The sequence below is a fragment of the Terrapene carolina genome, unplaced genomic scaffold, assembly GCF_002925995.2.
Source record: "Terrapene carolina triunguis isolate 2854851 unplaced genomic scaffold, T_m_triunguis-2.0 Scaffold69, whole genome shotgun sequence".
In the NCBI taxonomy this organism is placed as follows: domain Eukaryota; kingdom Metazoa; phylum Chordata; order Testudines; family Emydidae; genus Terrapene; species Terrapene triunguis.
In genome coordinates this window covers 13,997,275-14,021,535 of record NW_020664420.1, presented here as the reverse complement: position 1 = coordinate 14,021,535, position 24,261 = coordinate 13,997,275, and the positions used below count along the sequence as shown (strand labels likewise).

At 38.9% G+C, this 24,261-nt stretch overlaps 1 protein-coding gene across 1 annotated transcript in view; it reads right to left on the bottom strand.

Annotated features, from left to right (window-relative positions):
• The window catches only part of WDR7 (WD repeat domain 7), a 437,463-nt gene that overhangs the window by 44,025 nt on the left and 369,177 nt on the right, over positions 1–24,261 (bottom strand). The window contains exon 26 of the mRNA XM_029910906.1: positions 18,583–18,682. Within this exon, the coding sequence (XP_029766766.1) occupies positions 18,583–18,682 (100 nt within the window). The remainder of the gene's footprint in view (positions 1–18,582; positions 18,683–24,261) is intronic.

Here is a 24,261-nt window from a genome sequence, read left to right as displayed (position 1 = left end):
AATGCTTTATGGCTGGAGGGAGCAGGAGGAGAAGATGAAAACTGTTGCAAAAGGGGACAGCGTGGTCACTGACTCATCCCCTAGGAATGCAGGGTTTAAAAGGGGCTGCCTTGGGCTGAAGATTCCCTTTTACAGGGAGCAGTCTGAAGCAGGACCCACTCTCCCTCCCCTTTATGTGGTAAAGTACCAAGTTTGGTCAAGACCTGCTGTTGGCATTATGTTAGCCGCCCCTTTTTGTTAGGGGGGCTGGGAAGGAATTTTTCTCTTACCACCATATTGGCTTGGGTGCAGTGGGGATTTTTTCGCCTTCCCCACAGCGGGTTCAGGAAGGGCTCTGTTCATGCATGGCATGAAGGGCAGTAGGCCATATGACACAACTCATTATTTAAGTGTAGGGCGGATGTCCACTGCAGGTACTCCATAGGAAAGGTATACAGTGACCAGATAAATGGCTTGTAAAAGGACTTAAAAAGAGTTGTTCATTAAAGGAATGAACAGGTGGCGGTTGGGGACTCCTATGATTGGTACGGCAGGGAGCCAACCCCCCATTCTTATAGCCCATCTTAACCCTCCTACGAGGGGAGTGGATAGTAAGGTCCCGGCAATGGATTTGCTGGAGGGACCAGGATGGAAAAAGAGAGGAAGCTGGTGGAAGCCCCCCGGCTATGGTAAGGTCCAGGCAATAAATTTGCTGGAGGGACCTGAAAGGAAAAAGAAGGGGAGCTGGTAAAAGCCCCATGAGTAATTATGGAATAAACACGGGGTTACCTGCACTGTACACTTTTATCTGTCGGGTAGTCCCAGACCTCTAATAATAAAGTTGTGGCCTGATTAAACCCATGTTAAATGTCTTCTGTCCTTCTTTCAGCATAGCCAGACAATGAGTCAGCATTAACTCTGAATTGGGTTGTATCATAATCTCAACTCTGTACATAGTTCTGGGAGAATTCAGTTTCCTTTAAAAAAAATCATTCATATACTATTGTATATTATTTAACTGTATGGAACATCTCCAATTTCTGCATTCCAAGTTTTCAAAAAATGAATTAATTGAACAATAACTGGGTATGTTTTAGATCAGTCCCAGGCTATATAATAGATGTGTGTTTAAGGCACACACTAAATGCATTAGAAATACTTAAGAGCCTAATGAACAATAAATACATTAACCACTTATCAGGCTTTAAAATTTCAGTCCTTTGAACAGTGTTTATCTCAAATTCTGAAAGCAATAAAGATCACATATGTTGTGGGCTAATTGCTTGCAATACCTCTATCCCCCTCATAACACTAATTTATTGATAATTACAGAAAAATATCTCAGAAAAGATTTACTTTTACACTTGCTTTGGAGAGAACTTAAAATCAAGTTGAAAACAAAGAGTTAGGAACAACATTGTTTCCAATATGAAAACTTTTTGGATTTTTTTTTTTAAATAAAGTGTGCCTATAAAGGAAAGAAAAGCTACATTTTCTATTGCAGATTACCGCCTGAAGCAGTTGCTAACTTTAGTTTTCATTTTCATTGTGAATTTAAAAGCCCCCCTTTGTTCAGTTGCATCCAACTCGCTAAAACAGACTACTTGTCATAAAATACTACTTTTTTGCTCATTTATATCTTTCAATAACAAAACAAATTAAGAAATTAATACATAAATGTTCTCCTGAGCTGAAACTTTGCACAGAGTCTAGAGTATATCAAACTGTCATTTTATAAAATCAATGAAAAATGATATTTGGAATGGAAATTGCAATTCAACCACAACTACAAAAGCATGAAAACACTGCAATAATATCAATGAGCTGCAATGTGGTATGTTTATCATTAGATAATCACACCCCTAGAGGATTAGAGGCACTCAGCTGAACCTTGTGCCTCATAACACACTTGGGGTGTCATTATCTCATGATAACCCTACTCCTTGTCAAGTCTTATTGCTTAATTAGGGGGTTACGAAGGTGATAACAAGACTTAAAGAAATTGGATGAACAGCACATAAGATGAATGATACCTTAATCAACTTAAATCTAGCTGCTGAAAGACACACGGTCAACAAATGCATATAATCAGTTACAGTGAGCATGCACTATATTTTAGAGGAATGGGGTAAAAGCTGAGAGAGAGATCTGAGAAATCTAGACACATTTAATGTCTGACTTTCATTTGCCAGATTTCATAATATTTTATGATTGGTAATTCAAATGGGGATTTTAGACTAAATCACAGCATATGTAAAATGTTAAAAAATTGAAAGTCGATATGAAATTTAGCTTTGACCTTAAGATACCAGGCTCACAGGAGAATGAACCATTATAATCCCAATACAGAATTTAAGTATATAGTATGCAAGTTATCTGATCAATAGCACCCAAGATTTTAACAAACTTCTCTTTGCCCTCAAAGGTAGCAACAGTGTGCTGCTTTATTTCATTTTCAATTATGGCTTAGAAATGGGAAAATGTTTTTAAAAAGCGCTCTTTAAAAATAAAGACTTCTAAGCTCTATAAAAGCTATCATGGAATGTTTGACTATAGTTCTTTTGTTCTGTTTTGTAAACAGCTACCATATTTGCAGATGGAACACAGTCACAGATCTGGTACACTCAGAACTGCTTTCCAATTCACTGTGAAACATCAATTATCTTTATCAAATAACAGTATCTCATCTCAGTCCATTATCAAGATGGAGTCTTATTTTAGCTGGACTGCAGCTCTATCTGTATATCAAGGCTGGCCGCAGTGGCAGAGAGTGAGTGAAAGGCTGTGAAATAATCAATAATCATCATCAAATTGTGGTCGACAGGTTGTGAGGATGGAAGTTTTTGATGAAACCTCAACCTTTTTTGTGCGGATGATAAGGCTTAACCTTTGCAATACCTGATAACTCAGTCAGAGGAAGCCCTGCATACACTTAAGAGGTTTCACAGTTCCAAAACAACAACAACAGCAAAACCTACTGAAATACTCCGGTTTAAGTGGGATACCAATTTCATATCATCAAACACCATCTTTTCTTCACTGAACAACTGGGAGGACAAAGAACTGCACTGAACATATTTTACGGTATATTGTAAACATACTACTGTACTCCAAGAGTTCAAAGCCTCACATTGGTGAAGGCTACATCTACACTATCAACTAGGGGTGTGAGTCCCCTGCTCAGGTAAACATACTTGCGCTTGCTCTAGCAGTGTAACTGGGACAGCACAGGTAGTGGCAGTGGAGGCACAGTTTGGCTGCGCTGAATATGTACACAGGCTTTCAGGCAAGTTTGTATTCGGCTAAGCTGTGCCTCTGCTGCCACTGGTTGTGCTACCATGGCTACGCTGCTATTTATATTCATGCTATCTCGATGAGAGCTAGCGCGCGAATGTGTACACAAACCAGGAAATCACACTCCTAGCACAGACCGCCTAAAGGTCAACTCAGAAGGGAAACTGCATGTATAACAATGAGTGGAACTTGGGAAATAATGCAAAACATTTTCAGCAAATATTACTTTAAATATTTAGATTAATTCATTTCAGCCATGTTTTTGCCACTTTTAAGTTTGTTTTCACTGGAAAAAGTGTTTGGGGAAAGTGACTATCAAAGTCACATGCACAAATACTAGCAAAATCTGAATTTTAAATTCTCACGTGCACTTATCTGATCTAGAAGTGCTTGTGTGCGCTCACGTAGTTAGGAAATGGAAACAAAACAGGTGATTTATCGGGGCAATCTCAACAAAGAACTCACGTTTTAAATATTTACGATCAATTCATTCAAAAAGACACGAGAAAAATAATTGCAACTTTGGCTTGAATTGTTGCATTCAAGGAAATTGTTAAAATCAAAAATTTGCTGTTGTGAGTTATTTGCTCAGATCATACAATCTGTTAATTGATTTTATTAAGCATTTCCTACATAAATAAGCTAGAAAGCCATTGTAAATCATCACAAAATCCTAGAAGAGTTGTTAATAACTATCTTACTAAAATTAATGACAAACACTATTCAACTACTGTTTTCATGGAATTTTATTAAGAACAAATTTAATCACAAAATTCCTAGAATTCAAAAATTGTGCTTATGAATTTAAGATCTTTCCTTGTTGACACATATATGACTAAAAACAAGCTTTTCAACGTTAATGTGAATAACACACTTGATCTTGCCCACCTGGATGTCTCAATCCTGCAGTATGATGGGGCTAATTAAAAATGCCGCCCTAACACCAGAGACTTCTGCCCCAGAAGGATTCCCTCTGATTAAAGGAATCCTCTGGTGGCTTAGAGATATGGGGGTGGCCAAAATGTGGCTCATTAACTGTAAAAGAGCCACATGCAGCTCAAGTGTGGCTCCAAGAGTCCCCATGCCTCCCCATTCTCCATCTACCAGACTAGGGGAGCTCGGGGCTTCTACTAGAGATGATTGGTGCCTCCTGAGACTGGAGGAGGGAGCAAAATTTAAAGGTTCGCCCCTTCCCCAATAGCTTGAATCACACACTCCCTCTTTCCCTCAGTGGCCCCTCCCTTCAGCTCCCAGGCATTAGCTCCACATGGAGAGGCAACGGCAGACAGGTGGGAGCTGCAGGGAAGAGCCGCTGCTTTATCTTCTTGGGAAGAAGCAGCAGCAAAAGCAGTGGTTCTCTCTGCAGCTCCCAGCTGTTTGCCACTGCCTCTACCCAAGGCACAGCCAGGGCTGGCTCCAGGTTTTCTACCTCCCCAAGCGGCAAAAAAAAAAAAAAGGCCGTGGCAGCGCGATCGCACCGCTCCACTCTTGGGCGGCAATTCGGCGGCAGGTCCTTCGCTCTGAGAGGGACTGAGGGACCCGCCGCCGAATTGCCGCCGAAGACCCGGACGTGCGGCCCCTATAGCGGCCGGAGTGCCCTTATTGGCCGCCCCAAGCACCTGTTTCTTTAGCTGGTGCCTGGAGCAGGCCCTGGGCACAGCTCCCAGCTTGTCGACTCCAGCAGCTGCCATGCAGGGAGGGGGACTGGCAGCACAATGTGACCGAGCGAGGCAGCAAACTCTGGCAAAAATCTGGGTGGCCCCAGACCCCACATTATCTCTGGCTTCTGCCCAGCAGGGAGGAGGGTCTTGGGGCTTCAGCCCTGCAGGGCAGGAGGTGCCTGATGGGGCTTCAGCCCTGCAGGGCTCAGCTGAAGCCCCAAGCCCAGGCAAGCGCACCACAGCTCTTGAACTTCTGAAGATTGTTGTATGCACCTTGGAGTGTCTTTAAGTTTAGCCACCCCGAGCTACGGAAACAGCTCCTACACCACTACTTTCCAAATCTTCTAGCATTGGGCCATGGTCAGGACATCCCTATGCTGCTGGAATGACTCCTGGTAAACGGCACAGATTAAGTAAACCTTTAGGCTACCCTAATATATTCTGGGGGAACAATCACCCAAATTGCCCTAGCATCAGGGGAGCGTAAAGATGGCCTAAAGCCATCTTTGTTTCCTGTCCTCCCTTCAGCTGCACCTAGCACCCTTTACCTGCAGCTCAGGATTGGGTTCTTTGGCATGTTAGCAGATCTTACTCAATGTATTCAATGCTCAGGATCTGGGCCACAGGGGTGTGTGTGTGTGTTCAGTTGTTTTCAATTTGCAAATCCTCAATCCTCATCTCTAAAGTTCTGAATAATTTGGGCTCAGAATATGTAAACAGTTTACTTGATAATCTGGAATTTAAAACTGTAATTAGCTCCACTCTTTTGGCACAATGGAAGAGTTACTGCAAGGGTGAAGACGGAACTTTTTCAGGGGCTGGCTCTGAACTGTTGAATGTACTCTAGAAATAAGAACAACCTCAAATGTCAACCCTTGCCACTCCAAATGCACAAAGTCACAATTTTAAAAAATGCATAATGCTTCACAACGACAACAAAATCCAAGAATTTTAAAAGAGCTGGCCAGGGAGCTCTATAAATTGTTAATGTGGATTTTTAATAAGTCTTGGAAATTCAAGAGGACTAGAACAAATCGGTGGTTGGGCCAGTATTTAAAAAGATAAACAGGGTGACCTGAATAATTACAGGTTTGACATAAAGCTCGGGCAACATAATGGATCAGATGATACAGAACTTGATTAATAAAGAATTAATTAATGCCAGTCAACAAGGGTATATGGAAAATAGATCTTGTCAAACAAATATGAATTCATTTTTTGATGCAATTACAAGTTTGGTTGATAAAAATAATAGCTGTGGTGTAATATAATTAGACTCCTGTTAAGCATTTGACTTGGTTCCACATGACATTTTGATTAAGAAACTAGAAAAATACAAAATTAACATGGCAGACATTAAAACGATTGAAAATTGGATAACTAATATATCACAAGACAACTATAAAGAGGGAATCATCGAGTGGATATGTTTCTAGTGGGATACTGTAGGGATTAGTGCTTGGCTCTATTCTAATATTTTTATCAAAGACCTAGAAGAAAATATAAAATCATTACTGATAAAGTTTGCAGACAACACAAAGATTGGGGAGTGGTAAACAATGAGAACTGGTCACTGCTCTAGAGCAATCTGGATTGTTTGATAAGCAGAATGCAAGCAAAAAATATGCGTTTCAATAGAGCCAAATGCAAGGTTATATATCTAGGAACAAAGAAGGTAGCCATACTTACTGGATGAAGCACTTTATCCTGGGAAATAGCGACTCTGGAAGAGACTTGGGAGGTCATGTTGAATAATCAGTGGAACATGAGCTCCCAGTGTGATGCTGTGGCTAAAAGGGCTACTGACATTTTTGGATGTATATACAGAGGAATATCAGGTGGGAGTAGAAATGTTTATATTACCTCTGGATTTAGCAGTGACTGATACTAGACTACTATGTCCAATTCTGGTGTCCACACTTCAAGAAGGATGTTGATAAATTGGACAGGGTTCAGAGAAGTGTGTCGAGAATGATAAAGGATTGGAAAACATGCTTTGCAGGGAAAGCCTCCAGGAGCTCAATCTGTTTAGTTTATCAAAGAGAAGGTTTAGGGATGATTTGATCACAGTCTGTAAGTACTTACATAAGCAACAGAAATTTGATTCTAGAAGATTCTTCAATCTAGCAGTCAAAGGTACAATAAAGTCCAATGGCTGGAAGTTGAAGCTAGACACATTCAGACTAGAAGTAAGACACATATTTTTAACTGTGAGGGTAATTAATCATTGGAACAATTTACTAAAGGTATTGGTGGATTCTCCATCACTGAACATTTTAAAATGAAGATTGGATGTTTTTCTAAAAGATATGTTTTAGTTCAGCACAGCTATTTGACTTACACAGGAATTAATTCAAGGAAGTCTTACAGTCTGTGTTATGCAGGAGGTCAGACTAAATGCTCATAATGGTCCCATTGGCCTTCAAATCTATGAAAATAATCCATACACAATTTTCCCCCGTGGGAGAGGCACCATACGTAACCAATGCCAGTTAAATTACTTAATGCACCTCTGGATGGTGCACAGATCCCATGTTAACACACGGTGCAAGAGCACAAATAGAATAGAAAACCTAATCTTACAAGGTACCATGGTCCTTCCTGGGAACTAGTGCTCTGCACTTCACAGAAGGCTTGCTAATCACCTGGGGAGACTGGGCAGGCCCTTACTAACTAAAAGAGAAGTCCACCTTTTAAAATTTCCTAACGACTGTTTGAGCATATTTCTTTAAAAAAAGTTTTTTGTTATTTTTTTCTAACTCACACAAAACACTCTTTTTGTACCAAAGCAAAAATTAAGTCAAGACAATAGCAAAACTTGAATAAATCCAATCATTTTTCAAAATGTCTTTCAAAAAGGTACCTATTTTAATGCATATAGTACTATTAATTTATTCCAATTTAAACAGCACTAGGTTCAGAATGTGTAGCCTTAAACACTGAACAAATTCCAAACATAACAGAATTGACTACAGGTAAACAATAAATAATCCCTTTTATGGAAAAATATACTATTGTATTGTACAGAAATGGCCCAAAGTACAGCTTATAATGGTGTTAATACACTGGTGGACTATTATAAATTACTACAAAATCAAGTTAGAGAGAATGTATTGGTAATTTTTTTTTAAAAGCTGACAGCTAATTAAGTGAAAGGCAAAGTGTATGTATGAGATTTCTATCTATCCTAGTTATTTTAGTATCCATCACTCAAGTTTCTACGATTTTGAAAATTGTCTCAGATTAACATCTTCACCAGGTCTCTTTATCTTTTACTCTTCTGAAGTGCCCTTCATTAGGGAAATGTTTCAAAAAATAGTTCTGGTACAACCACATGTACAATTTCATTCTCATTTTCAAAAATACAGTGTAAGACTTGTAAGCCCCTTTTTCCTTTCAACAAAATAAAATTTTATAGTGTGGTGTTGAACCTTGGTATATAGGATCTGCTAAAACAGAGCACAAGACACAATCTTAAAATTGCTACAACATTTTACTCCACATACAATAAATGTTCTCCAGAAATGTAGCAGTTGTTCTAAGGCTAGATCAGTTGGCTTCCAGAGCTGAGTAGCAATAAGATAGTATGTTTTATTATGAGTGTCATGGAGACGGTGTGAAAAATCAAGAGCCACAGGCAGTAAGCGGCAGTGGGTCAATAATGTTCACAGAGACATTGTGTAGATAATCAACAACAAGGCCCTAGGTTCTCTATGCACTGCAAACAGCTGAAGGGCAAATCAATACAGCCATGGGAAGGACACTACCCTGTTCCACTTCCCACAATACACTATTACCACTGCAGGAAAGCATCCTAAAAAGGGAAATAATTCAACATTTATATGCAGCTAACATTAAGCAAAAGGACTGTAAAAATAATACTTAGTTAAAAAAAAAGAATCTATACTTTTTGTCTAAAAAATGCTTAAAACTCTATGTAGCTAAAGAGAAATACGATTAAACAGATCCTCTCTACACTAAATTATAAACAATGACTAGAAGAGAGAAAGTGATGTTTATTTGGAATACTTATGATCTAATACATCAGGGATGCTGACTGCTTTCTAAAAGCAATAAGTGTTTTATAGATAGACACTTGAAATGCATAACAGTTCTAAATTCTAGGTATATGGCTGAAATGCATCAGGTTTTATAAATTTAGGGTCTAACATTTAATATTTTAAATGTTGTAACCAAATGTTTTAAAAAGTAATGCACAGGAAAATTTTGTATTAAATTAATACATTTATGTATGATACAAAATAACTAATTATTAGAAAGAAAACGGATAATATTGCAGATTATTGGTACTAGGAGTCAATATTTTACAGGTAGTTTTTATAAATGACACCTAGTTAAATGTGTGACACTAATATTGCAAAATTTTAAGTAAAAAACCCATCACAAATAAATGTTGATTTATTATTTCTTAAGGAAAAGGTGATTCTCCACATCCATCATTGTATTAATCAGTAGATGTAATTTCTCTGCATACAACCATCTTTCTCAAAACCTGAATAAAAATATGCTGGAAGGAAAAATGAATACATACAAAATAATTGTTTCTGACTTCAAAGTTGAAGTGCCTCCCTGTTTCTTTCAACCAGACAATAAAATCCTGACCATTAACAACACCCTATTTCACAGAAATCTAATAACTGCATCTAGCAGAATATATACAATGGACAGCACCTTGTTCTGTTGCTGATCACGATTACCAACTATATTATGAAGTGTACGGAAAAAATACCACACTCTTTTGTGCTAAATCTTAAATGCAATTTAAGTAAATTAAAAAGAAACAATATACATATGTTACTACAAACAGGGCTTTAGAAGGGTGCTTGCTCTAGTATAACTGCATATGAAGGGATGACAGCATTTACAGTTTTATTTTAATTGACGATAAATATTTTAAAGTGCAGAGTAAAGTGCTACCATTTTCTTTATGCCTCATTCATTACCAACACCACAAAGATAAAAAAAGAAAATGCATGCAAAGATGTTTTATGAGGATTTCTGATATATTTTTCTCTTACAAAGATCCAGAATTCCTAAATCAATTCTGCTCTGACATACTGTATCCTAGCATGCTGCTGCTGAGAGAGAAAAAGAGGAACTGTAATAGCTAATGTCTCCACTCTAAGGTTCTTTTAATTAAGTACAGGAAACCAACAGCAAATACACCAAATGAAACTTGTACTTGGAGCTCTGCTCCAACTTTGAACAGTATTCTTTGGAACACAGCTTGTTACAGCATCATTAAAGGCTTTTTTCCATGTTTGTAAATTATGCTGCTTAATAAAATCATCCAGACGGAATTGCTCCCACTGCTAACATAGGAGGAGTGGACCTAATGTGAGTGGAATTCCCTGTGACAATCTGGAAAGGGAGGAGTGATCTCTGCACCAGTATCCCCTCCAGCTCTCCTGGGACCCCATGGACACCATGGTGAGTCTTCCTCCACAGGACTTTAAGGGCAGGAATGGATGAATCAAGAGATCTGCATCTACTGTTCAACCATCAGGTATCTATGTGGAAATCTGGGAGTGAGAAGCAACATTAACTCATGCAGAGTCCCCTCCACAGCCATTCCTACACAAGACAATGATGGAATGGCTTCTTCAGTAGCCAGACTGTCAAGGCAACAGAAGTCAGTGAAAGAACCTCATGAAGGGGCATACACAAGATGCCTACTGTCTCAGCAGATCAAGGATTAACCTCTTTCACTGCTCCTGGGGGACTAGAGAATCTTTCCTTTTATCCTCTCCACAGCTACCTTATCCCCCACTACAGAAGATGTTGTGAGCCTCACAGAGTTTTCTGGCCTCTCTCTGCCAACGTCTCCACAGAAGAGGGTGGTCCTGGCTTAGTATTTGTAGATGTACATTAAATACCTATTGTGCAAGCAGCTCCCAGCGGCCATCACAGTTTAACTGAGCTTTGTTTGAGTCACTTGATCTCAAAAATGGTAATTTTCTCCCCAAAATATTCTTTGAGTTTGGACCTACAAGGTTTACCAAAGCCAGATTTAGATTTGTATCCAGTCAGAAAGGGAATTTATTCTGTGAAAAAGATGGAAATCTGATGTAGAATAGATTGATGTTTGCAAAACCAGCAAAAATGTGAATTTTTCAATGGCTTCATGGGTAATGAGAATATTTTTACATAACTGCAATAGGCATTCACAGCAAGCAACTTCGGAAGTTTTATAGCGTGTGCTATGATATGTAAATATTTATATTATGGACCTATTATTCACATTTGTATCTTATTCCTTTGGAATTGATATACAATACTGAATATTAACCAAAGTATGGACTTATACAAAGTTGACGAGATTTTCAAAGGCACAGATGGCAGTTAGATGCATCTGTAACTTTCACTCTATGCATCCGAAGAAGTGAGGTTTTTACTCACGAAAGCTTATGCCCAAATAAATCTGTTAGTCTTTAAGGTGCCACCAGACTCCTTGTTGTTTTTGTAACTACCAATGAGTTTCAATGGGAGTTGGGAGCCTTACTGCCATTTGAGACTTCGAAAATCCACCCCAGTGCTGTTAGCTTAAATGTACTATGGTCTGCTGGAAAATGTAGCATATAATTGGATTAATCAACCACAGGAACTGTACTCCAAATGATATTAGTACAGAAACACATACGTGTATTTTAGTCAACACAAACATGGTCTGTTTATAAATATATTCTGGACTGTAATAAAAAGGACGTTTTTCAAACAATTTTGAAATACACTAAAATGTCTTCTTTGCTGTAGATGTGAATTCTGTTGCTCATATATATGCTAATCCAGACAGTCTGCTAATCCATCTCCCACCAACGGGAGGTTGAGATTCTCCATGGGAACCTTAAGAACAGGTGGAGCGGCATGTCATCTGTTTGTGTGTTTTGCTCAAGAACAGCAGCTAGCAAGCTACCCAACATGCTAACTTATTAAATAATGATTAGAAAAACATTGTTTGTTAAACTGAACAATCTAGATCTCTTTCTTGAAACTCAGAACTATTTATAGAAAGGGCCTGTATTAGCATATATATATCAAAATCAAATGAACTGACATTTACAGTAAGAACATCGCTTCCTTTCTGTGCAGTTTCACATATGACAATCCAGGAAGTTCTATAACAATAACAACACTAACATTTTCAAACTGAGTGCATATAGTTATGTGGCCTAATTAACAGGTACTGAGCACCCAGAGCTCCTACTAAATTCAATGGGAAAACTATGTTACTTATTTAAATGTGTAGACATGGATTGAAGTGCCAGATTTTGAGCACCCAAGAGTGAAAAACTGTCGTTTGTAACCAGATAGCCAAAGAGAGGTGTGAGTACTGCTAAAGTACTACTGCTAGCTCTAACTTCAGCTCTGTGTGAAACTTAACAAAAGAGTAGTTGGGTGAGGAAATATTTTTTATTGGACCAACTTCTGTTGGTGAGAGAGACAAGCTTTCAAGCCATACAGAGCTCTCTCTTACCAACAGAAGTTGTACTATATTTTATTGGACCCTCGCCCAACTTGTCTCTCTAATATCCTGGGACCAACATGGCTACAAATACATTGTATGCAAAAGAGAAGTGTCTTTTTAGAGCTACACATCTACTCTGCAATTTCACAAACACTGAAGTTCAGAAAGTGTACTGAACTTTCTACATATCTCATCAATACTGGCCTCTTGATGTTTTGTCAATGATATTGTAGCTGCTCTTTAATGGCCTGTTCTGAAGCCCACTGAAGTTGCCTTAGCTATTTACATGGACTTTTTTCTATATTTATATTACAAAAGCAGATACAAATATCTGATTATTCTGCCTTGGCTTCTATAGAACAAGATGGAGATGGATGAACTCCCAAATGCATAAATCAATAGCAAAATATCCATTGACTTCAGTGGGGCCAGGATTTCACCTAGTGTCTAAGTTGACAGAAAGGAAGTTGACAATGGCCTTGTCTATATAATAAAGGGTTTTTTTTTGTATAATCTAGATGTGAATTTAAACTAATTTAGATATACTGCTATAACCTACTCCCACCCTGACACTCTTAATCTGCTACAAAAGAGCGTCTTCTCAAATTAGTCTATATTGCTTTGGAAGGGGCTTAAGCTAAACTTAAAAAAGACAATTTAATATCAGAATAAGAGTGTCCATATTGAAGGGAGGGGGTTATACTGGTACAACTATACCGGTGTAACTGGTAAAACTTTCCTCTGTTGACAAAGCCTTATACTTTCAACAACATTGACACACATAGCAAGGGCAAATTCTCCCTTGCAGACTCTAGCTTTAGAGAAAATGTAGCTATGAAGGGTTTCACCTTTAAATGGTACATGGTTAATACATTTTTTTCAACACAATAACAGCTGGCCCTTGTCCAAACAATTTTAATACCAAATTTCCGATGACTGTTCATGGAATGAAATAAGCAGCGTCTGCATTAAGATCTAACGCTGCAAAGAATACTGGAAAAGCACCTGAAATGTTACTATCCACTTAAGTAGTCAGCTCTCACTGCAATAGTTGCAGTAACCAGACAAGTTGCCTGGACCTAGAAGTACTTTTAAGCCTTCTGCTCTCAAAACTGTTTCTGAAGTTTTAAAACTCTTCCTTAAAAAACATTTTTTGGTCTGCTGGATTCTTGAAGCATCCTTCAAGTAAGTGTTCAAACACCTTCTGTGTGTACTTTATAATTCCATAGAGACAGACAGAAGAGCCCTTATAAATATGTAACTGTTAAATCTTTAAATTGGAATAATATAAGATTGTCATCAGACTACTCCTTATTTTCATTGCTGGGAAGACTATTCTGTTCATCCTCAATCTGTAAATCAGGCACCATTTTAATAACTATCTCAGGATCAAAATACCCTCACTAAAATATGTTAAATAGGCAAAGTGAAAGAGGAAATTGGAGAGGACTGTTTTTTACTGTCTTTCTCAATATTTCCCATCCTTCCTGTCTGATGGTAGATATTTTCCTCTTTTAAAAAATGTTACAGGATTCAGCCTTAGAGCCAGTCAAAGCCTATAAATATCTCCTCTGCTCTTCAGTAAGCTAACCTCTCTCCTGTTGCCCCACTTCTTTTCCCCTCTTCTTCCGCATCACAGAGGGTTCTTTCTAGCTGTAGTAAAATTATCTATATTAAGAAATGGAGGGGTTTGAGTCCATGAATGTTGAGCACCTTTCCATAGGGGATATGGGATGAGGAGCACCTCAAAGGATCAGATTCTGAACATGAAGCCTAAAGTCAACTGATGGCTTTTGTTTTCCCCCCTAATCATTTCTCATATTTGTGATGCAAATTTTTCTGACATTATGACATACTTTTTAAAAAAATCAAAACTGCAAATGGTCATATTTAATTACTCTGGATGCCCTTTCCAGCCAACCAAAGTTATCTGCCCCTTCACATGATTTATTTAGAGTCTGAAGGATAGTAAGGAAACAGGTTTCAGAGTAGCAGCCGTGTTAGTCTGTATCCGCATAAAGAACAGGAGTACTTGTGGCACCTTAGAGACTAACAAATTTATTAGAGCATAAGCTTTGGTGGGCTACAGCCCACTTCATCGGATGCATAGAATGGAACATATAGTAAGGAGATATATATACATACAGAGAACATGAAAAGGTGGGAGTTGCCCAACCAACTCTAAGAAGCTAATTAATTAAGATGAACTGTTGTCAGCAGGAGAAAAAAAACTTTTGTAGTGATAATCAAGATAGCCCATTTAAGACAGTTTGACAAGAAGCTGTGAGGATACCTAACATGGGGGAAATAGATTCAATGTGTGTAATGGCTCAGCCACTCCCAGTCTCTATTTAAGCCTAAATTGATAGTATCTAGTTTGCATATCAATTCAAGTTCAGCAGTTTCCCGTTGGAGTCTGTTTTTGAAGCTCTTCTGTTGCAAAATTGCCACCTTTAAATCTGTTACTGAATGGTGGTCTTAAATATTCTACTAAAATGTTCAATTAACTACAGTATTCTTCAAACCATTTATTGAAACAAATCGGGATTAGGTTCCAGTAATCTAATACAATTAAAATGTCAACTAAAAATAAAAACAGGGTGTTTATAGATAAATGACTTGCAAACATTAGCCAGAGACAATCTCTTTCAACATAGCCAATGGTTATTATATAGAATGCATTTTAAAAGAATGAGGGGGGGGAGAGGGCACTATATCAGCAAGATAAGATACTTTAGCATGTCTGCCAAACCAAGGGCAAACCAATCCAGGGGGAAGATTTTAACTGCAGATGCAACCACACGCATACATGTAGCTGTAAGCACTTAACTAGCCTGTCTATCAACACCTCTGATGCTTTTTAACTATTTTAGACCAGTAGATAATTTAAGACATTTTATGGCACATTTTGGAAATCCTATTGTGGGGACATACTTCCCAAAATTAGAGTTACTTCAGAAATAAAAATACCCATGTGTTTATCCAGGAGTCATTTTAGTAAATGAATACAAAGTTGAAAATTTAAAAATTCAAAGTGAAGGACAAATGTAATAGCTAAATTAAAGAATTGGGTACGTTGTCATTTTCCTTAAATGGGAATATACAGGCACAACAGAGCTATAGTGAAGTGGATGGTTAAATACTTAAAAATTAGCATAAAATGTATATGGACTAGCCCACAGGCAAGAAAGAACCAGACTTAGAGGTTATTTGGGGTTTTTCACTCCCAGCTTCCAGTGAAACCAAGTACACAACAAAGATGTCATGACGAGTTTCTGAATGGACAGAAATGCTCAATACAAAGCCATACTATGACCTTGATTGCTGAATGGTTGGAGTGGAAAGTGATGCAATGTTCATAGCACGCTTGGCAAAGAGGGTCAAGAAAACATATTTTGAGAGAAAAGGAAGGAACTGACCGTGCCTTTGCAGTGAGAAGGTAGGCCGTAGCCAAGGTCTGAAAACTGCAGAATGGGATAGCTTCTTTAGGCAAGAAATAACATTATCCAGATCAAACAGCCTTCCATGGTTTGATACGTCAAGGCTCATGTGATAACAGGGTTGAAAATAACTCACAGTTTGTAGTGATGGAACACAATCAATGATTAAAATCCAGGCCAGCCTTCCATAAAGGCCAGGAGATTTACATAATCAGAGCTAGTAATTTCTTTAGCTTTCAGGTGATATTACAAACAAATCACTTTAAAAATGTCAACTGTCAGTCTGATCTGTATGTTACTAAAGCTTTGCAAGTCTTATGGAACTGATTCAATATTTAAGCCAAACAGGATATGTAAAGGAGCTGATGGCTGAGGGGATTAGAAATAGGAAGTGGAGGCTTTCACCTCTAGGTTGTCAGCTGATAAAGTCTGTTGCCATCATATGGCTCTTTGTAAAAGAAATTTGGTGATCTCAGACTCAAACCAATTCCCAATGGACAGATGTTCACGTAATAAATACTACCACAAATGACAACCTTGCTAGTAATCTCAGCTGAGAAGTCAAGGATCAGATGCTGGGAATGGACACTGAACTATCCTCTTACTCCTAGAGGTAGTCCTTCCAGGTAAGAGGTGAGGAAGCATGAGGAAATGTACCATTGTCTTTGCTGTTTTCCTGTTCTATAAATAAACAGAGGATTTCAGACTCCACCGCTGTCTATCTGGAAACTACACGCAGCATTATATTTATACACAAAATTAGAAAGAGCAAATAAAAAACACAAAACAAAAAGTAGTTAAAATTAGAGCTGGCAAATGATTAAAAAAAATAATCATAATTAATTGCGAGATTAAAAAAATAGTTGTGATTAATTGCCATTTTAATTGCACTGTTAAACTATAACAGAATACCATTTTTGGTGTTTGGGGGAAGTGTGTGTGTGTTGGGGGGGAAGTGCGTGTGTGTGTTGGGGGAGCGCTATCTCTTTAAGCACTGCACTCAGGAGCCTGAATGCTTTTTCAGCCTGCTGCAGCTGCTGTTGGCAGCAGTCACTCCTGAGCCAGCAGCGGATAGGCTCCCCCTGTTCCCCAATCCCAGCTCAACAGCGACAGGGTACATGGGCGAGGGGAGGGGAAACACCTCGACATCAACCCCCCATCTCCGTTCTTCACAGCAAACAGGAGGCAGGCTCCCAGTCGGGAGCAGCTTGGCCAGGGGGTGGCTCCATGGGTAGGGGGGAAATAAGGCGGGAGCAGCAGTGGAACAGGGCAGCGGGAGGAGGGGCACCCGTGCCCCAGAAACACGCAGCAGTGCCTCCCCTGAGCACGTCAGCCTGCTGTGTGATTAACGCTCGTTAAAAAAATAATGCGTTAATTTGTTTTGAGTTAATTGAATGCATTAACTGTGATTGACAGCCCTAATTATTATTTTTGATTACAAATATTTGCACTATAAAAAAGATTTAAAAAAAAATCTACAAGTCGAAGCATGAAGGGGCATATGAATGTTTAGCACATCTGGCACATAAATACTTTGCAACGCCGGCTACACCAGTGCCATGCAAATGCTGTTCTCGCTTTCAGCTGACATTGTATATAAGAAGCGGGCAGCATTATCTCCTGTAAATGTAAACAAACTTGTTTGTCTGAGTGACTGGCTGAACAAGAAATAGAACTGAGTGGACTTGTAGGCGCTCAAGTTTTACATTGTTTTGTTTTTGAGAGCAGTTATGTAAAAAAAAGTCTACATTTGTAAGCTGTACTTTCATGATAAAGATTGCACCACAGTACTTGTATGAGGTGAATTGAAAAGTACTATTTCTTTTATCTTTTTTATAGTGAAAATATTTGTAATAAAAATAATAGTGTAAAGTGAGCACTGTTCACTGTGTATCCTATGTTGTAATTGAAATCAATATGTCTGAAAATGTAGAAAAGCATCCAAAAATATTTATAATAAATTTAAATTGATATTATATTGTTTAACAGTGGGATCAAAACTGCAATTAATCATGACTAACTTTTTTAATCTAGTTAACTTATTTGCGTTAAAACCGCAATTAATTGACAGCCCTAGTTAAAATAATTAGTTTACATTTAATCTAACAGCTTTTGGAATTCTACCAGGGCTTTAACATATTACCAATAATAAGAGAGAATATGAACAATTCTATTTTATGAAAAAATTATCAACTACAAAATAATATTGAACTAAGTCCTAATCATTCCAATATAAAGACTGAAAAATTTACCCTGAAGCATAACCTGACTATGCAACCTATTGTTTTGGGTTGATATTATCATGCTCTTCTAACTACACATTTTGTTTAATACCAGAAAAGTTAATATAATTGAAATACCGGTGTATTTTATAAAGGGGAATGGTAGAAAAAAATAACCAGTAAATTTTCTTTATACTGAAAATCAGACAAATATAAAATCAGAATTCAAATACAAGAGATTTATTTCAGAGGAGTTTGTCACAAGTAACACCTTATTTGGGGTTTCTGTTATTAACCCATCTATGGCAGCCATTCAGTCACAGTGAATGAAGACAGTAGGGCTCTATATACTTTGAGTCCTTCATTAAACTATTGATCCCCTTAGCATTCTCCATAATGTTCCAGCAGCTCAGCATGTCAACTGGCGCAGAGCTAGTCTCTCTTTCCTTTCAATAACTTCCATACACACTGTGGGGAGAAAGTCACAATGATTTATTTACCTGACATTTTCCAGTCCGGATGTCGTACAGGGCCACTGAACCATGGCGAGCTCCAACTGCTATTCTGTGACTCCGCTCATAATAGCTGACCATGTAGAACCTGCATTGAACATTATAACAAGGAACAGGTGAGATCTGACCTGCTTTCATGATGTGAAAGTTAACTGGTCATTAATATTAGTGCTTGAAGAGATTTTATTAAGCTATCTTTTGGTTACTAGTCTCCAACACACTTTTCATTTAGCAAAAAAACCCCAACTGACTCTTAATAAAATAATGCAGCACTCTAGCTAGACATTTTATATCTCAGGATTTAGGAGACTTGTTTATCAAGTTAGGTAACAGCATGCACAGGCGTTATAAGATATTTTAATAAACATGAATTTTGTTATAATAAAATAACAAAGACGGACAACTCTTAGATACAGAATGGTTAAATAAGAACCTTTCTGCACTGAGCAGTAAACAAATATTTCTGCTTGGACATCAGAAAGGGAAGACAGGATGTAACAGGAGGGAAGGGGTGCAGTTAAATGAAACTGGGTGCAGCTCTCCTGTTTCAGTCCACATGTTCCAAGATGGGCCAACTAAGAGGCAGGGTAGCACGTAGGGGGCTTTAGGAGACCAGGTGAGATCCAGTGTGTCAGAGCAGACTGAGTGAGTCAGGAGACAGAGCAGGAGATGCGAGTTGCCAAAGAGAGGTTCCTGGGAGAGGGTTGAAGGCAGATGTGCAGCAAGGGGTTTTCTTGTTGGTGTTCTCCTCTCCCCTGCCCCCGAGAGCTGGAGAGGGTTGATGTCAGGAAGAGCAGCAGAGGGAAATGCCTGCTGGCTCTAAGACAGAGAGCCAGAGACAAGGGTCAGAGTGGTCTGAAGGAGGGGGGAGCAGCAGAGGGGTTTACTCACTGGTGTTTCTTTGCTGCAGAGCTGAGGCCTAAGAGAGGGTCCGAATTGAGAGGCTGTGGGAGATCCCGCTGGGAAGAGTGGGGTTGACCCCAGAAGGAAGGGCTAGAGTGGCTGTTCTGGTAGAGGGATGAAGGAGGATTTGCAACGAGTCTGGGTGTGGCAGAAGACATTGGAACCAAGTATGTGTTATGTAAATGGCCAAGAGGATGTGTGATTCTAAGGACTCCTTGCACTGGGATAATATGGACTATGCTCTGGGACTTTTGCACTATGTTTGGTTAATAAGTTATATTGATTGACTTGAGAACATGCTTCCATAGAGTTTCTGGGAACTCAAAATGGAAACTGAGGCAAGGGATCACCAAGGGGTGCCTGTGAGGGCCACTCAGTTACACAGGATTATTAAAAAAGATAAGGAAAAAGCCGCCAAACTAATGACAGTATCTTTACATAAGAAGCTATGAATCACAATAGGTATTAAGGGCAATAATATTCTTCCAGCTGAGGAAGAATTGAGAACTATGATGTATTTCTTAATGTCACATGATACTTTATGCAGTGCATGAGCACAGCATTACTTTAAAACACAAAGTCACTTTCAAAGTCCAGACAATTATTACACCTCTAACATGACACACAATGTCAATCTCCTTATTCCAAAGTCAAACCCTTTGGAACTTCAGAATATCTTTCCGATAAAACACAAATCAGACCTTAAAAAAGTAAAAGTGCCCATTATTATATTCTCGATAGTTAAATCTCACTCTAGCAGGTTCTATGTGAGACTGCTAGAGTCATTCTGTAAAAATATGGTGCTGACCATATATATGGCTTAAAACACCACCACTAACAACATCTTACACTGATATATCACCTTTCTTCTTGAAGGACCTAGAGTGCTGCATCAACTATACAAATACAACAATCATGCACTCATTTCTATGATGCAAAATGGTAGTCCGGAAGAAATACAGCACATAACAGGCTGTAAAAAAGTGGATTGTTAGTTTTGATACAGTATAATGGGGTAAAGGGCTTGAAGGGAATGAAGAGTCTGGATTATACTTTTGGGTCTCTGTTTTGAAGGAATAAGTGCATAAATTTAGGGCCGGATTCACAAGATTGGCCTCAGCATCTGCTGCAACTCAGGAAAGAGAAGGTCACAATCTGGCCTTGTCTGCCTGCACCATCCACACAGTTGTCCATCCTCTTGTCGTCAGTCCAGAAAACCTCACATAAAGCCAGTATAAATTTAAAAGCATGCAGTTGCATACGTATTAACTAATTTACTTGACAAATAAAACATATCCTGGCATCCCAGATCCCTGTACTCCCAAATGCAAACCACAAGGCTCCGACTGCCTACAGATACAGCCATCATCTAATTTCCCCAGAGACCCAGTGCCCCAAAAGCAAATACCTTCACCAGGTCATTCCATGTGGCAGGAACTGTGACCCCCAGAGAAGGTTCTTCATACCTATTCCCACCAGTGGTATCATTGACATCTGCCAGAGCCCTCTCCTATTACCCACTTTGAAACTAATTTTGGGACAATATTCTGAGGTCAATAACTTAGGGCCTCAGAATTTTATACTATCTTCCCACAACTTCTGCCCACCACTGCTCCTCCATCCATGCACTATTGCTATTAAAAGGACCTGCACAGTCAGGGACATAGCACATTAGAGCATAAAAAGCTGCTAAGACTGTTATCCCATACCTTAACTTATGTCCTGTTCTCTGTCAATACAGAACACTCCATCCCCAAGATCCATCAGAAGGTGGGTGGGAAGATCTCTGACTGCTTGGCTGCACTGGGAAGTTGGAAGGTTTCTAGCCTCAATACCAAGCCTCTTATTCCCCTTCCCTGGCACCAGCCTGATCAATCTCTTTGATTTCTGGGCTTTCAGATCCATCAGTTAAGGCCAGCACTGAAATTATTCTGTCTTATCACTCCTCATTAAGGGTAAAAAAAAAGGTGTTGGAAACACTGGCCCAGCCACATGTAAAGACTGCACTCCAGGAGAGGGAAGAATGAGTATTTTGTGTGAGAACTGATAATGCTATGGGCAAATAGACACCCTCAAGGTCTAAAGAATATGAACTTGATATAAGGTATGTAAGGTTGAATGATATTCAGTGACTATGGCAGGGGACCACTTAACTAAATTCATACCCACATTTTACACCAGCCATGTCAAATTTTACTTGCCAGACTTAATAAAGTATTTGTCACAGGAATTTTGTAAAACTGTTTCATACAATCAGTAAACTCAAGACTTTATATTTATTCTCGCAGAAAAATATGTACTAAAAACAACCAAACAAAAAAGTAGTATCTGAACATTTATGAGGGGGGAAGGAAAAGATTTTAATACAAATTGCTTTATCCCTCATTAGTTCTGCTGCTCCACTGCCTGGGTACAATCCACATGTTGGAAGCAGATTTTTTTTAAGAAATGAGAACATCACAAACTGCTGGACCAAAGCAGACAGCATTCATTTCCTTACTGGATTTCAAGTGCCCATTTAGACAGACAGCTGAGTCAGCTTTTTTTCTTGTAAAGAAGAATCAGTCTGCATAACAAAATTTTGTTTTTGTTATTTTTTTAATACAAAAACTTCCTTGGAAAATAGATATTTTTGTTTTCACCTTTAGATAATAATAACCCCCCCCCCCCCCAACCAATTCTAGTCCGTTTGCATTCAGTTCTTGACTATTTTAGTCTTCTTTACTTTTCATTTGTTTTTTTCTACCATATTATCCTTCTCAATTTTTTTCTTAATAGTATGTTTTAATCTGTTGGCCGTAATATCTATTTAACATGCCTCCAACCCCTTTTAGAGAGTTTGCAAGTGATGAACATTTATTTCTGTAAAAATACATACACAGTTAAATATTTTTAATCCTATGACTCACACTTTCTAAGCTTCCAAACAGCAGAATTTAGCTAACAGATAATGATTTCAAAGCAGCCAATCTACATCTAAATTTAGATTCGACAGCAATTCCACTCCTGCAAATCCAGCTGATGTACCCATAAACACACTTGGCAGCTTAGTGGAATCTATGCTCTTAGTACTGGGCTATTATTGTACATGAAAAAGCTGTGGTGGGCAAAAGGACAACTTCCATCTCAGCAGCCACTTCATTTTATTACCTGAGGAGTTTTGGTCAAACTGAATAAATAATGCTGTTATAGTAGCAGTGGCAGACATGCCCCAAATTAGAGGTGGGGTTGCAGGTAGCAATCTGCACACACACTTCCTCCCTTCCTCTCCAACTCTCTCTCTCTGTTTCAGAATGAAAAATTCAGATGTTAATGGGTAATGCGGTCCCTTTACTGTTCTCTGTTAGGCCCAACTTCTCTCCATCCAACCTACTTTTCAACTCCACTCCCTATCCATGCACAGTTCACCTACAACCTAATCCAGCATCTGACTCCATTTAACCCTGCCAACCCAAACTCTTCCCCTCCTAACTGAGAACACCCTCAAGCCACCTCAGCTCCCTCCAATCCAACCAGAGTATTGCCAAACTGAAGCATGCAAAAATCATGAGTCAAGGCCACAACTCCGCCTCCCCAACCCATGAGATTGGCTTAAAAACCATGAGATTTTAAAAATAATAAAGCTGGGATTTTTTATTTGCCCTCTGGTTGTGGAGCCTCCACAACCACGAAGCTCAGAAACTTGCTTTTAATTATTTTAAAAACGAAATCTTAGATTTTTACGTAAGTCAAGTAATTCCCGAAGCTGGGGTTTTATGAAAATCACCAGATATCATGGGACTTGCTATAAAATCATGAGAGTTTGTGACACTGCAACCCCCACCTGCCCCAAAACACCTCTTCGCACCCCTTCATTGTACCCTATCCTCTAGGCTAATAACCCTTCTTCTTTCTATCTACTTACTTTCTCCATGGCACAGAGCCCTCTCTCACCAAACACTTCCAGGATCACAATACAGTCCAGCCCACCCCTCAGATTTACAACCTGCCAGGGCTTAGAAAACATCCTCAGGCTCAGAACACTTCCTCCTCCTAATCTAACACCCCATCTCCGTGGAGTGGAAAAGAAGGAGCAGAAGCGGCAAAGGAACATGTGTAGAGTCTGCCTCTGTTGGCCTACTCCTGTAGAAGCTTGTATTCCCTGCTCTGCGCCACCTTCCTCTGCTGCCTGCAGTCTGTGTGCCATTGACACAGAATTCCACCCCTGGGAGCCAGGGGCTGCCACTAGAACTAGGGTTCAGCCCTACCAAGAGCGTCCCAGGGACAGCAGGTGGTACTGCACCCTGCACTACATCAGTCACATTACACAGCTGTAATGTTATTGGTGGAGTTTAGCCCTAATATGCCATAATGACCAGCAGCTCCATAGAATGGAAGAGTGTGGTGTATGTTTCTTGTAATGTGCAGTAACTTTCACAATGTACTTGCCAGGGGCCATATTAAATCCTGGAATAAATAGGTTTCAGAGGTACTGTACCCCTTTTCAACAGGACTGAATATGGCCTGTAGTTTTATAACAGTGGAATAAACACCATCTTTTCTCTAAACAATAAGCATTTCTTGGCAAGTGAAAAAATCCTAAATATTTTGCTTCCTTATTTCTCAGAAAACGTTTAATATATATGCACTTACGTGTCAGAGGTTTTCAATTGCTGTAAAAAGATGTTATGTACTAGTGTACATTACTGTAAACCACCGTCCAATTACTGGTGTGGTCAGTATGTTATTTACTAAATATGTTGTGGCATCTAAACCAAATATTAT